At 38.3% G+C, this 14,959-nt stretch overlaps 2 protein-coding genes across 2 annotated transcripts; both read right to left on the bottom strand.

The window, feature by feature from the left end:
- Nucleotides 1-4,513: 4,513 nt before the first annotated feature.
- Nucleotides 4,514-11,187, bottom strand: LOC138305168 (golgin subfamily A member 6-like protein 22). The gene is made up of 3 exons (XM_069245587.1): nt 10,342-11,187; nt 7,451-7,539; nt 4,514-7,052 (listed from the first exon to the last, which is right to left on the bottom strand). The coding sequence occupies exons 1-3, from the start codon at nt 10,634-10,636 to the stop codon at nt 6,198-6,200; spliced, it is 1,239 nt and encodes a 412-aa protein (XP_069101688.1). The 5' UTR covers nt 10,637-11,187; the 3' UTR covers nt 4,514-6,197.
- Nucleotides 11,188-14,173: 2,986 nt separating this feature from the next.
- On the bottom strand, nt 14,174-14,734 carry LOC138305102 (uncharacterized). Its single transcript, XM_069245502.1, has one exon. The coding sequence runs from the start codon at nt 14,732-14,734 to the stop codon at nt 14,174-14,176; it is 561 nt and encodes a 186-aa protein (XP_069101603.1).
- Nucleotides 14,735-14,959: the final 225 nt, after the last annotated feature.

The raw sequence follows: 14,959 nt of genomic DNA, 5'->3' as shown, positions 1-14,959 counted from the left end.
AAATAAGACAATGTACAATGGATAGTGCTGCTGGAATCTAAAAAACATGTACAATGGATAGTGCTGTTGGAATCCGTAAATAAAGACAATGTACAATGGATAGTGCTGTGGAATCCGTAAATAAGACAATGTACAATGGATAGTGCTGTTGGAATCCGTAAATAAGACAATGTACAATGGATAGTGCTGTTGGAATCCGTAAATAAGACAATGTACAATGGATAGTGCTGTGTGGAATCCGTAAATAAGACAATGTACAATGGATAGTGCTGTTGGAATCCGTAAATAAGACAATGTACAATGGATAGTGCTGTTGGAATCCGTAAATAAGACAATGTACAATGGATAGTGCTGTTGGAATCCGTAAATAAGACAATGTACAATGGATAGTGCTGTTGGAATCCGTAAATAAGACAATGTACAATGGATAGTGCTGTTGGAATCCGTAAATAAGACAATGTACAATGGATAGTGCTGTTGGAATCCGTAAATAAGACAATGTACAATGGATAGTGCTGTTGGAATCCGTAAATAAGACAATGTACAATGGATAGTGCTGTTGGAATCCGTAAATAAGACAATGTACAATGGATAGTGCTGTTGGAATCCGTAAATAAGACAATGTATAATGGATAGTGCTGTTGGAATCCGTAAATAAGACAATGTATAATGGATAGTGCTGTTGGAATCCGTAAATAAGACAATGTACAATGGATAGTGCTGTTGGAATCCGTAAATAAGACAATGTACAATGGATAGTGCTGTTGGAATCCGTAAATAAGACAATGTACAATGGATAGTGCTGTTGGAATCCGTAAATAAGACAATGTACAATGGATAGTGCTGTTGGAATCCGTAAATAAGACAATGTACAATGGGATAGTGCTGTTGGAATCCGTAAATAAGACAATGTACAATGGATAGTGCTGTTGGAATCCGTAAATAAGACAATGTACAATGGATAGTGCTGTTGGAATCCGTAAATAAGACAATGTACAATGGATAGTGCTGTTGGAATCCGTAAATAAGACAATGTACAATGGATAGTGCTGTTGGAATCCGTAAATAAGACAATGTACAATGGATAGTGCTGTTGGAATCCGTAAATAAGACAATGTACAATGGATAGTGCTGTTGGAATCCGTAAATAAGACAATGTACAATGGATAGTGCTGTTGGAATCCGTAAATAAGACAATGTACAATGGATAGTGCTGTTGGAATCCGTAAATAAGACAATGTACAATGGATAGTCTGTGGAATCCGTAAATAAGACAATGTATAATGGATAGTGCTGTTGGAATCCGTAAATAAGACAATGTACAATGGATAGTGCTGTTGGAATCCGAAATAAGACAATGTACAATGGATAGTGCTGTTGGAATCCGTAAATAAGACAATGTACAATGGATAGTGCTGTGGAATAGTCTGTGGAATCCGTAAATAAGACAATGTACAATGGATGCTGTGGAATCCGTAAATAAGACAATGTGTACAATGGATAGTGCTGTTGGAATCCGTAAATAAGACAATGTACAATGGATAGTACTGTTGGAATCCGTAAATAAGACAATGTACAATGGATAGTGCTGTTGGAATCCGTAAATAAGACAATGTACAATGGATAGTGCTGTTGGAATCCGTAAATAAGACAATGTACAATGGATAGTGCTGTTGGAATCCGTAAATAAGACAATGTACAATGGATAGTGCTGTTGGAATCCGTAAATAAGACAATGTACAATGGATAGTGCTGTTGGAATCCGTAAATAAGACAATGTACAATGGATAGTGCTGTTGGAATCCGTAAATAAGACAATGTACAATGGATAGTGCTGTTGGAATCCGTAAATAAGACAATGTACAATGGATAGTCTGTTGGAATCCGTAAATAAGACAATGTACAATGGATAGTGCTGTTGGAATCCGTAAATAAGACAATGTACAATGGATAGTACTGTTGGAATCCGTAAATAAGACAATGTACAATGGATAGTACTGTTGGAATCCGTAAATAAGACAATGTACAATGGATAGTGCTGTTGGAATCCGTAAATAAGACAATGTACAAATTAATGGATAGTGCTGTTGGAATCCGTAAATAAGACAATGTATAATGGTTAGTGCTGTTGGAATCCGTAAATAAGACAATGTACAATGGATAGTGCTGTTGGAATCCGTAAATAAGACAATGTACAATGGATAGTGCTGTTGGAATCCGTAAATAAGACAATGTACAATGGATAGTGCTGTTGGAATCCGTAAATAAGACAATGTACAATGGATAGTGCTGTTGGAATCCGTAAATAAGACAATGTACAATGGATAGCGCTGTTGGAATCCGTAAATAAGACAATGTACAATGGATAGTGCTGTTGGAATCCGTAAATAAGACAATGTACAATGGATAGTGCTGTTGGAATCCGTAAATAAGACAATGTACAATGGATAGTGCTGTTGGAATCCGTAAATAAGACAATGTACAATGGATAGTGCTGTTGGAATCCGTAAATAAGACAATGTACAATGGATAGTGCTGTTGGAATCCGTAAATAAGACAATGTACAATGGATAGTGCTGTTGGAATCCGTAAATAAGACAATGTACAATGGATAGTGCTGTTGGAATCCGTAAATAAGACAATGTACAATGGATAGTGCTGTTGGAATCCGTAAATAAGACAATGTACAATGGATAGTGCTGTTGGAATCCGTAAATAAGACAATGTACAATGGATAGTGCTGTTGGAATCCGTAAATAAGACAATGTAAATGGATAGTGCTGTTGGAATCCGTAAATAAGACAATGTACAATGGATAGTGCTGTTGGAATCCGTAAATAAGACAATGTACAATGGATAGTGCTGTTGGAATCCGTAAATAAGACAATGTACAATGGATAGTGCTGTTGGAATCCGTAAATAAGACAATGTACAATGGATAGTGCTGTTGGAATCCGTAAATAAGACAATGTACAATGGATAGTGCTGTTGGAATCCGTAAATAAGACAATGTACAATGGATAGTGCTGTTGGAATCCGTAAATAAGACAATGTACAATGGATAGTGCTGCTGGAATCCGTAAATAAGACAATGTACAATGGATAGTGCTGTTGGAATCCGTAAATAAGACAATGTACAATGGATAGTGCTGTTGGAATCCGTAAATAAGACAATGTACAATGGATAGTGCTGTTGGAATCCGTAAATAAGACAATGTACAATGGATAGTGCTGTTGGAATCCGTAAATAAGACAATGACAATGGATAGTGCTGTTGGAATCCGTAAATAAGACAATGTACAATGGATAGTGCTGTGTTGGAATCCGTAAATAAGACAATGTACAATGGATAGTGCTGTTGGAATCCGTAAATAAGACAATGTACAATGGATAGTGCTGTTGGAATCCGTAAATAAGACAATGTACAATGGATAGTGCTGCTGGAATCCGTAAATAAGACAATGTACAATGGATAGCGCTGTTGGAATCCGTAAATAAGACAATGTAAGTGCTGTGATCCGTAAATAAGACAATGTACAATGGATAGTGCTGTTGGAATCCGTAAATAAGACAATGTACAATGGATAGTGCTGCTGGAATCCGTAAATAGACAATGTACAATGGATAGTGCTGTTGGAATCCGTAAATAAGACAATGTATAATGCTGTTGGAATCCGTAAATAAGACAATGTACAATGGATAGTGCTGTTGGAATCCGTAAATAAGACAATGTACAATGGATAGTGCTGTTGGAATCCGTAAATAAGACAATGTACAATGGATAGTGCTGTTGGAATCCGTAAATAAGACAATGTACAATGGATAGTACTGCTGGAATCCGTAAATAAGACAATGTACAATGGATAGTGCTGTTGGAATCCGTAAATAAGACAATGTACAATGGATAGTGCTGTTGGAATCCGTAAATAAGACAATGTACAATGGATAGTACTGTTGGAATCCGTAAATAAGACAATGTACAATGGATAGTGCTGTTGGAATCCGAGTGATAATCAAAAACAAGAAAGTTAGACAGATGCGCGGAATTACATTACCAAAAGATACGACTATGTAGTACATTTCGCACATCTGTCTAAATAAGTCTTGGCGAGCAAAATAAAAACTTCGAGGCGAGTTTCATAAATATAAAATATGTGCAAACGTACGTATTCCCAAGTTGGAACAGCTCCAAGCTGGAACCAATATGGAAGATTGAGAAATATTCCCAAAGATAAAGAATGACAACAACATATGTTGCACATTATCCTCGCTATTTGTTTTTCTTTTTAACGAACCAAATTTGGGAATAGTAAGTTTTGAGATTGGACTCTTGTGTGTGATATTCGGTCTAAATATACAAATGAAAACGACGCTAACGCAATTATGTTGGCATCCGCCATTACCCGACCAAAAATGCCACCTACCCGACTTGTTCGTCATGTTTTAGATCTAAGTTGTGTTTCTTTGCAGTTGAACGTGCGGATCATTTGAATAAACATTCGTCTTCGATCTGTTACTCAGTAAATATTTTATTTGTTTAAAGGCCCACTACCTTTCCGGAGCAAAATTTAAAGGTGTCTTAAAAACATTAATAACATCAGAAAATATATACCGATGGCCTAAGATGAGGTTACAACACTAAACATATGCAAGATTTCCTGCGTAATATATGAAAATAGTGGAAAGCCAATTTGCTGTTTTGCCGTCTGGCGCAGTGATAGTCAAATACCGCGCGGTATTTAGGACGACGGCGGGAAACATAATACGACCCGTGTTATGGAAATTAACATTTTATTTATTTTAATTAAACTGTTCAAGAGGTGATGATATAGTATTACGGTAAGTTGATAACTTTTGCGACTCTACAAAATTATCGATATCGATTTACTTTCCAATTTTAAAAATTAAACGCCGTTTCGGGAAGGTAGTGGGCCTTTAATATCGCTATTCCAATAAAGAAGTCAGTTTCAAATCTAAGTTAGGTTCCATTTGTCGAAAGTATTAGGGTTAAAATATCTTGGAATAGAACCCCCAACATAAATAATGGTCGACAGGCGGTCAGATTGAGTTTTGACTGTTGAAGAAAACCTACAAGTGAAAATGGAGGATGACTCCTGTAGATATAGTAACGAAAATGAATACGGAGCACGTCGGAGGGACGAAACAAGAACGAAGGGCTAAAGGCTCCAAGTATAGGTTAGACAGATTAAAGCTGATGAAGACACCTTGAACATTTCTTGATCCCCATCGCGTACGTACATACCTGTTCATTTAGAAATAATGTGCTCTTCTTTGCATTACGAGACATTTTCAATATTTGGTTCGAATGGTTCTGACAATCTGACTTAATGTGTGTTTAGGGAAGTCGATATTTAGCGGCTCAGACAATGGATACAGAAAGTATGCTCTTCAGGAACACGTGGATCACATCACTGGAATCGATTTGTTTTAAAAGTTTAAAGTGTGGAATATGGGTTTGTAGTTCATAAATGCATTCCATATATTACTCCAAGAATCGCCTCACAGTGTTAACTTCATATACAGTTATGTGACATAACTGAGTCGCTAAAGCTAACCTTACTAGTGTAACGCGCCTTTTTTCAATAGCTCTTCCTGAATCTGTGAATAAGTAGATTTTAATAAAGCTTTAAATTTAATTATGGTATTTTCAATATTTAAAATATTTAATTTCTGTCCGTTGCCTCTATTCAGAAGATAACAAAGAAACTAAATGTAACATAGTTTTGCCGACACCCTTTTGGTTTAGCGTTAGCGATATTTAGCTAGATTTCACGGCGCCGCCGTATTGAACAACATTTTTGTATGCGTACAACTACAGGAAGAATCTCAATAACTGATCAAATATGCGACGCAGCCAGTGTATCGGTTGATATCCCGAAATATAACTAGTTCATAGTTGGACGTACTGAGAAAAATGATTCATTATTAACTCTAAAACCGTAAGTAAATCGTTTACATTAATAAGGAAAACTCCATAGTGTCTCCAATCATTGACTCGGGGGCAAATGATTTATCTGGCATGGTAGACAATCTGGTTAAAAACTTCCCTTAAAATTTAAAGAAGGGGAATCTGTCAATTAAAGCGGAGATTTTTCTGATTAAAACCCACAAGCACACAGGAACACATCTAAGAAGTCCATTTGTTTTATCGATAACACACTGTTTTGATTTAACTATTATTTTTTGGTTGCCTTCGAACCTCGTACGTTTCCGCCTATTGTCACTGTACGTGGAACCATGACCTTCTTTTCCTGGGATTTGAGGTCATCCATGGCGGCGAATATTGCGTCTAGTTTTGTGTTTTGTCTCTCCAGTGCCTGTTTGTACTCGTCTCCGTCCGGAGTGTAAGCCTTCCTCTGTGTCAACATATCTGTCTGAAGTCTACAATACATCTCCTCAGCTTCTCGTTGGATTTTTTCTGCTTCTCTTCCCTTTTCTTCCAATTCTCGTTCCAGTCTCGCGTTTTCTGCGGTCAGTCGTTCTATCTCCACTCTATCTTGATGCTCGTTGTCCTTGGCAACTCGCACTTCCCCATTTAGATCTAGAACCTGGTCCTGGAGTCCGGTGATTCTGCGACGCAGTTCGTCGTTTTCCTTCCGTAGAAGCACATTGTCCATGTTGGACTGAGTGAGTTTCTGCCATCTCTCGTTCTCCTTGTCACGTATATCACGCTGCATGTCCTTCAGCTGTTCATACTTCTCCCGGAGACGCTGGTACTCCTGATTAGACTCGTGTAACTTGTCCACACACTCCTGGAGATGGTTGATCGCGTCCTCATTCCTCTGAAGTAGTTCCTCTTTCTGATCACTCCACTCTTTCTGAAACACAGAAAACCTCTCCTCCATTCGTCTATCCATGTCTTCCTGGGTATGGCGTCGCTCCTTTTCTAACTGGACGGCGAAGTTTTCCGTCATTTTTTGACAGAATTCCGACAAGACGTTATTCATTTGAGAGGCCAGATCGTGATGGACAACTGTATTGGTGCGGTGTGGACCGGAAGCTGCAGCGCCGCCATCATTCACGACTCTCGTCTGGAACAAACCAATGAAGCAAATATATATCAGTCAGAAATCAATTTAATAATTCTGTAGCTCACGAATTGTCTGTTATCTTCGTAACTATTCTTGGCTTCAGTCATTTAGGCTTATCATTAGCAAACTATATGGCGTGTGTGATGAGTTCTTCATCCGCTCTGGTAAAGTTTGCTCTATTTGTATGTTTGTTGTTGTGAACGTGTTATGGAATAATGTGTAGTGTCTCGTTGATATCTCCTGATATGTGTAATAACTGTCCAAAGTTGATTTCAAAACACAGTTTATGAAATATTCATTTACTTCGCCAACAGTATCATTCTCTGGCTTATTATAATCATACTTGGATGAAAGGGACGTTGAGCTGTTTACTACAAGGAACAGACAATTAATTTTACCTGGATACTGTTGCTTAGCTGACGACTAGGAGGTCTCGGCTCGCGACTTCCGGGTATGTAGGAGGAAGGTCTGGAGTTCATGTACGGACCTACAACATCATCATGGTAACTGTCATATAAAAACGTCATAGCAATATACGACGTGTTAATTAAGGTCACTTCTAAACCACACACTATATCATTATATCATACCTTACATCAATCATATAATAATCATGTACAACTTACATCCAATTTTGTAACAAGTTGTGTACAGGTAACGAAAGACGCCACTTTTCATTTGTATATACCTTTTGTTAACTTTAACGATTTACTTATTAAGTCTACCTTAGACCCGGTGGTGTGTCATGTAGCATAAATCTACAGTATTACGGTTCTAGTACATAGCCCAGCGTAACCAACTATAAACTGCGACAGTGTTATGAAACTCTATTCAAGTATTCCGTCACTGCCCGGCACCATGAGCATACACATTCCAATTCTTTATCACTTTTGACTTCACAGCCAATCAGTTTTACGAGGATTTCTATTTATGTCGAAATACTGTATGCCAAGTTTAGAACTGTGGTCATTTCACTGTTTTATAAATTGCGTAATTCTTTATAAGTTGTATATTAGGAAAGGGGGTTAACATATTTTCATTGGTTTTGTACATTCATTCAATAATACATAAATATATACAGTGTGAAATGTATCTTTGAACTTCCACAGTTACGCGAAGTAATTGTAACATGAGAGCTTTAATTGAACTGTCCAAGTCGGTGCTGTGTAGGGTCCTAAGGTTCTGACAACTAGTATCTGATCAGCGATATATTTAGTGGAATGGCAAAATATAATGGCTATATTATATCTGTACATTGGTATCCATAGTGCCTTTGTACGTATTTTGTATCTGGGGTATATCAGTAAAATGTTGAAAACGCTTAAAACTTTAGGTTATTGAAGTAACGGCTACATCAGAGCTGAAAGGACAACGGTATGTTTTAATACTTTAAACTAAGAATCTACATTGTGAAATTGTCAGTTGTATTTAGCAGATGCCTATGGAATAATTTAACTAGACTAGAGAAATAAGATTTTGTGACCTGTGAAATGAATGAAATTTTTACATTCTCTACACAACTGTTATGTTTATGAGAAAATAAATCACTGCCATTACCAGTAAGTTGAGTGGTTGTTATCTACGATTCTGTCGTAGTATCAACACAATGCGTTAGCCCTTTTAGAACTGGGAAGTTCCAGTCAGAATATGGTTAAACCAGAGGACATGACTTGTGCTATGCTTAAATAAGGGAGTAGTGCCACTGTAGTGGTGCTAGATGTCAAACGATATCGGGGCAGGAGTGTGTCACCGAAACTCTAGATACAAAGTAGGAAAATTCTTACAGAAATAATTGTGAATACAGTTAAATTCCACGATTTTGTAGCATCAGATGACAGTTGCCGTCTTGACAAGTACGTGCAGTGACTTTCAAAAATATACTTTTTTAAAACTACTTTAAATGGGATGATTATGCATTTAAAGAAGGAAGCAGATAGCTATATACAAGTGCCACACGTTGTATAAAAAATGAGAGAGTTGAATGATCTTAATAGGAATCAGAGGACGGTAAATTAATAACAATAAAGGAATTCTGTCTTCATAACAACAAACAATAGAAAGTGAGATAATGGTATTTATTGCATATACCGTACTTCCAACCTCTCAAAGGCCATTCTATAACCTTTACTTACAGGACCTTAAGAACACCACATTGACATGATTATCAGATGTGTTTGGTCTAAGCTGAAAGGGGACAAAAGAAACTAAAATCACGAAGGAAGCGTCCGGTTTCTGGATTGCGAGTTACAATTGTCATTCAGTCGACGTCAAAGGTATAAATACTACACCTTACAGTATATTTTGTACTTACAGGTATAAATACTATACCTTACAGTATATTTTGTACTTACAGGTATAAATTCTATACCTTACAGTATATTTTGTAATTATTTCAAAGCAAACACATTTTTGAGATTGCATGTTCTTATTAATATTCTGCTAAATACAGATAAAAGTAACGAGCTTAGCCATGCTACAACGCAAAAATTCTAGGGCGCACCAAAATACGTCACCTCTAACCTACATGCATGTATGCATACGTACTTTTCAGAAAATCTGCATGCATTTCGCATATATAATCGCAAACCATAACCCTAGTAGAGCAGATTTATATAGGGGGCTTTCACCTGTCTGATATTTGATTACACTCTATAAACCTCTGAAATGATAATAACGGTAACAGCTCACCTGTGTGGTGTTAACACCTGTGTACAATACTAAAGTTCGCCATACAATAGTTTATTATAGTATATTTAGGGCTTTACAAATGCTACATAAGCATTAGAACACACCACTTCTCATCCATCAACTGGAGACATGCAATTTCTAGACTTAATACAATAACATAATAGTAAACAGCAGCAGACCTTAGTCAATAGTAACTTAATTATAAACATTGCTCTTATCCAGAATAAAGGATACTGACATTGCCGCATGGTGTCCGAGGTAATGCATTAATTATTTGCCTCGATCAAGACCCAGCTTCACGAACATTCCTTAAATTTAAGGAATTCCTTAACTTAAAATTTTCCATAGGAAAGCATTACATATTTTAGGAAGGTTCCTTAACTTCTGTAATCCTTTCCTCTAAGAAATTTTGACGTAAAGAATTCCCTAAATTTCAGAAATGTTCATGAAAGTGGGCCCGGGTATCATATCGTGTCTCCTCAGGCAAAAACAGCAGCATTGAGGTTTATTATGCTATAAGCATTACCTACATCTGAATGTAGTCAATGACATTCAACTATTACACTGAATGTGGACACCATGTACAGAAAGTGGTACTCACCCTCCTTGACGACGGTGTTCTGTAGTTTATCCACAATAAAGTAATGTCTCTCATCCTGTAAGGCCTCTATAAACACATGGTAGGCCGAGGGCTCGGGGGAGGCCAGCAGCACCGATATAAACTCGTTAAACTTCCTCTGGGGGGTCGGGCTAGTGATCTGCTCGATCCTACTCCTGTGGTCAATGGTCAGAACATCCCTCTCGATCAGAAGGTCGAGGATTGGGTCAAGGTCGATTAGTCTCTCCTTCAAACACGTGATATTCTGTGTTATCCTCTTTTTCTGTTCTCTATTCATAACTATTTTGATTCTTTATTACAAACAAAGTTTACCTAATTTCCGTACGAATCAACACCACTGACAACACACGCAGAAATTCCATGACAGGCAACCAAGTTGCAGTTTTAGTAAAGTGGTTGCTAGAAGTTCAATGGTTCGTCGATGTTCCTGAAATACACCGAGAGTGCTCCGATGTCTTGCGTTATCTGAACCTAGATTTATGTACAGTTTACCTATATCATGTCTTTAATGTAGGAATATCGATTATCGATTTCACATATAAAGCCGATAGTGTAAGAGAGATGTTTACAATTGTCATTCTGATTGTCAAATAAGATAAACAGGTAGTGTCCAGAACTTACACATGCTGAAGTAACTACACAAACTAGATGGTCGCCTGGCATGTGTTCCCGGGATACGAACTTTGTAGTCGCTCTCAAAGACGAGGAACGCTACCTGGGTATATTTACAATGTCAACACTTGAACCGTTAAACAACCTATACCTGCGAAATGACGTGATATTTATATACATGTCCTGTCCTTCGTGATTCAAATTTCCGTTATTCGTCACAATGTCACAGTAAATAAAGTCACATTGTAGAGCTGCCAAAACGACACAATGAACCTTTGAATGGCAGTTTAATATGTATGGATGATATATACGAACATTTAAAAAACAAGCGATTGTTAGTGTAAATAAGTTGATGATATTAAACAGACACCGATGTCACTTCCCCTGAAATATTGTAATTATAAAACAAAGCAATGTAAAGATGTAAGCGAGGCCATTAGCAATAACAGAAAGTCATTAAAGCAGAATGGGGAAGCAATTATTCACTAAATCATTTTTAAACAACATACCATTGCTAATATAAGGAAACATAATGAACCGATTAAGACCCCAAAACAGGTAGTAAGCACGTCATCAGAAAGTTAACACCACAAGTCAAGGAAGATATCACTCCATGGACTTATGTCACAAAGCATAATGCCCGTTGTCAGTATAATGTGACCGGGAGGGGTGTGTTGCTTGGTGTCTTCGGCGGCATGCTTCAGTGATATAGCACTATAAAAAGGGCAACAGCTCCACTATACAAGAAGACACAACATGAATATACCGCAGTCTCCCATAACACACACCTCACACAACATACATGAAACACACCGCATACATGAGAGGCCGTCCTTACATGACCATAGCTGTTAATAGGACTTTAATCAATCAAACAAAGCATAATACATTTAATGAACAAAGAAAACATAGCGAACAAAACATCGCAAAACAAAAGAAGGAGAACACTTCGCAACCGTCATAAAGTACAATAAGGATGTTTCGTGACTCACAGAAAATACAGATAACGCTTTGCGGAAATCACGGACAAAGCTTTGCGAAAATCAAAAAGTACAATATGGATCACGTTTTCGAACATCACATTTGTACAATTTTAAATCCCCACCCTATAAGGGTGCTACCATTGCATTATGATTGCTATCCCATGCTTAGTTTCAGAGAAGTCGTCTATTTTGAAATAACCAAATTGACCCCTTTTGACCCCACCCTTCATGCCCCTGCGGGGTCAGCCTCATCATTTGTACAATTTTGAAACCCCACCCTATAAGGACACTACCATTGCATTATGGTTGCTATCCCATGCATAGTTTAAGAGAAGAAGTAGTTGATATGAAAATAGCCAAACTGACCCCTTTTGTACAATTTTCAGTCAGTACCCCATAAGGATGCTACAAGTCAAATTTTGTTAAATTCTGACCAGCAGTTATGGAGAAGTCGATTTTGACGGACGGACGAAGGACACCGGACGCCAGGGTATCGCATAAGCTCACATTGAGCTAAAAAGAAAGATGTAGGTAACGTTTTGCAAACATCACAAAGCACAAAACGGACAAGAATTACTTGGTACAATATGGAAAACGTTTTGTGGAAATCACAAAGCACAAAACGGACAACAATTACTTGGTACAATATGGAAAACGTTTTGTAGAAATCACAAAGCACAATACGGATAACTACGGAACACAATGGAAGTAACACTTAGAAGATACAAGATAGAACTAATTTGTATTGAAGAAGTACAATATCATGGTAATGACAAGACGCCAAAAGATTTATACGAACGCCAACAGAAATCGTCAGATGTAGTCAATTAAAAAGGTGAAATGGTGTCGGGTGTAGAGGAATACCTTTAGTTTGAGAGTTGGTCATTCTCTAAAATATGTCAATTAAAGTATGAAATGTAGTGATGGTATCAGCTACAATAATTTGAGGCCGAAAGTTAAATCATGTGTAAAAGACAATATGTTCCTACGAGTCATATTCAGTTTTTCTTAGCAGAAAAAATCTCAGGACTAAATGTTGTGCTGCCATGAACCTCACATTTGTAGGATACAGACCAAAAGGCAGTTGTATGGTCCTCCTCATCTCGTTGAGATTAGCTGTATGGTCAGTATATACAGGTCCTCCTCATCTCGTTGAGATTAGCTGTATGGTCAGTATATACAGGTCCTCCTCATCTCGTTGAGATTAGCTGTATGGTCAGTATATACAGGTTGTGGGACCATTACGTGTCTTAATGGTCTAACAGTCTGGGACTTTATTGCTAGGCCAATTCTTTATTTCTGATCCCAGAAATCACCTGTGTTATTGCAATGTCATCACTAATGTCTGTCGTTATCGAATGGATGACAGAACCTATATAGAAAGAGGGTAACTATAAAACCGGGTGAAGACCATACATAGAATATACACCCTAACATCACAAAGTACAATAGAGATTTTTTGTAAACATCACCTATATAGAAAGAGGATAATCACACAGCCTGGTCATCGGTGAAGTGCATACAGAATACACGTACAAGCACACCAGGAAGGACATTTTACTGATGCTCCGATATTTTATAGTTTTATCACCTCCTTATCTGCTGAGTGGATCAGGACACAACTGATCTGTCGGTTCGATATGTATTTTGGGTTTAAGATCAGCAAAGCAGACTATATATCTTTCTGACATCATTAAACGTAGGTTACGATACATGCTCCACTTAAATATCACATGGGGTTGACACCTTTAGTACAGCTCTGATATTTACCTGGAATTATTTAGCATTGGAAGGTTCACGAGCAAAATATACTACAGCCTCCCGGAAACACACACACACAAACAGGTGAGGTGTTAAATGACAATAGGATGTTAACGCAAGTGAACAGTTAAATAACTAGAATAGTCTAAAGAGTGGACGACTAATACACCCCCCACGCACAAATTTAGTAGTAACTCAATTAATAGGCGACATTGCAGAACCCTATATAGTTTACTCAACTCCCCTTTATGTCAGGGTTCTGTTTACCAAATTTTATCAAAATCTGTCTAGTAGTTAAGGAGGTGTTTGCTGGACAGAAGTTGTGTCTACAAACAGAAGGACATTTTGGTTTTACCTAAATACAGCTGTGATGGTATGCTGCAGCACCGCCGGCGTCCTCAGCCGAGGCCATCCCTCATTGGGTGTTTCGACTTTGGGGGGTCCACAGTGATGATCAGTCACTGCGCGTCGGTGGTGGGTTTCCAGCTACTGGTGTCCTTCTTCATCCACACCCAGCATGAAGATCGTTCTGCTGCCTTAGCCATTCTCTGCACTGCTGTCCTTTTGGTCCTGCCCGACAACCCTAATGCAGAAAGCATTCTCCATACAGACTGTGCGGGGAAGCCTCTGCATCCAACCTCAACAGGGTAGTTCCATGTATGCCAGCCCTGCTCCCTGCATTCCGTCAGCAGTGCCTCGTACTTCGCCCTCTTCCTTTCATGTGCTTCACTGCACCTTTCCTCCCATGGGACTGTTAGTTCGATAATGACTTTCTTTATTCCTGGTGACCATAGAACCATATCCGGTCTGAGGTTAGTGGGAACAATATCCGGGAAATTTAATCTCTGGTTGATATCTACCTCCAGCCTCCAGTCCCCTGCCTGGCCGATAATTCCGATTGATTTCTCAGATCTGGATGTCCTTGTTTCACCTTCCTTCACAAACCTAATCTGCGTATGCTTGGACCTTGGTTGACTGGACCTGATGCTCTTCCGTTCTTTCTCGAAAACATCAGCCATCTCCCTAAGGACTTGGTTGTGGCGCCATGTATATCTCCCCTGTGATAAGGCCACATGACATTAGGTGAGTATGTGTTGGAGAGTTCCTCTCTGTCCACACAGAGGGCAGTCTGGTGTTTCCACAAGGTCCCATCTATGAAGATTTGCTGGTGTTGGTAGCACATCATACACAGATCGGAGGAGAAAATGCAGTTGGAATTGCGGGTACTTCCAGACTTCTGTCCA

This window comes from Argopecten irradians, chromosome 12 (assembly GCF_041381155.1).
Source record: "Argopecten irradians isolate NY chromosome 12, Ai_NY, whole genome shotgun sequence".
Taxonomy (NCBI): domain Eukaryota; kingdom Metazoa; phylum Mollusca; class Bivalvia; order Pectinida; family Pectinidae; genus Argopecten; species Argopecten irradians.
The sequence above is the reverse complement of the archived record's forward strand: the minus strand, read 5'-3'. Positions and strand labels throughout refer to the sequence as shown.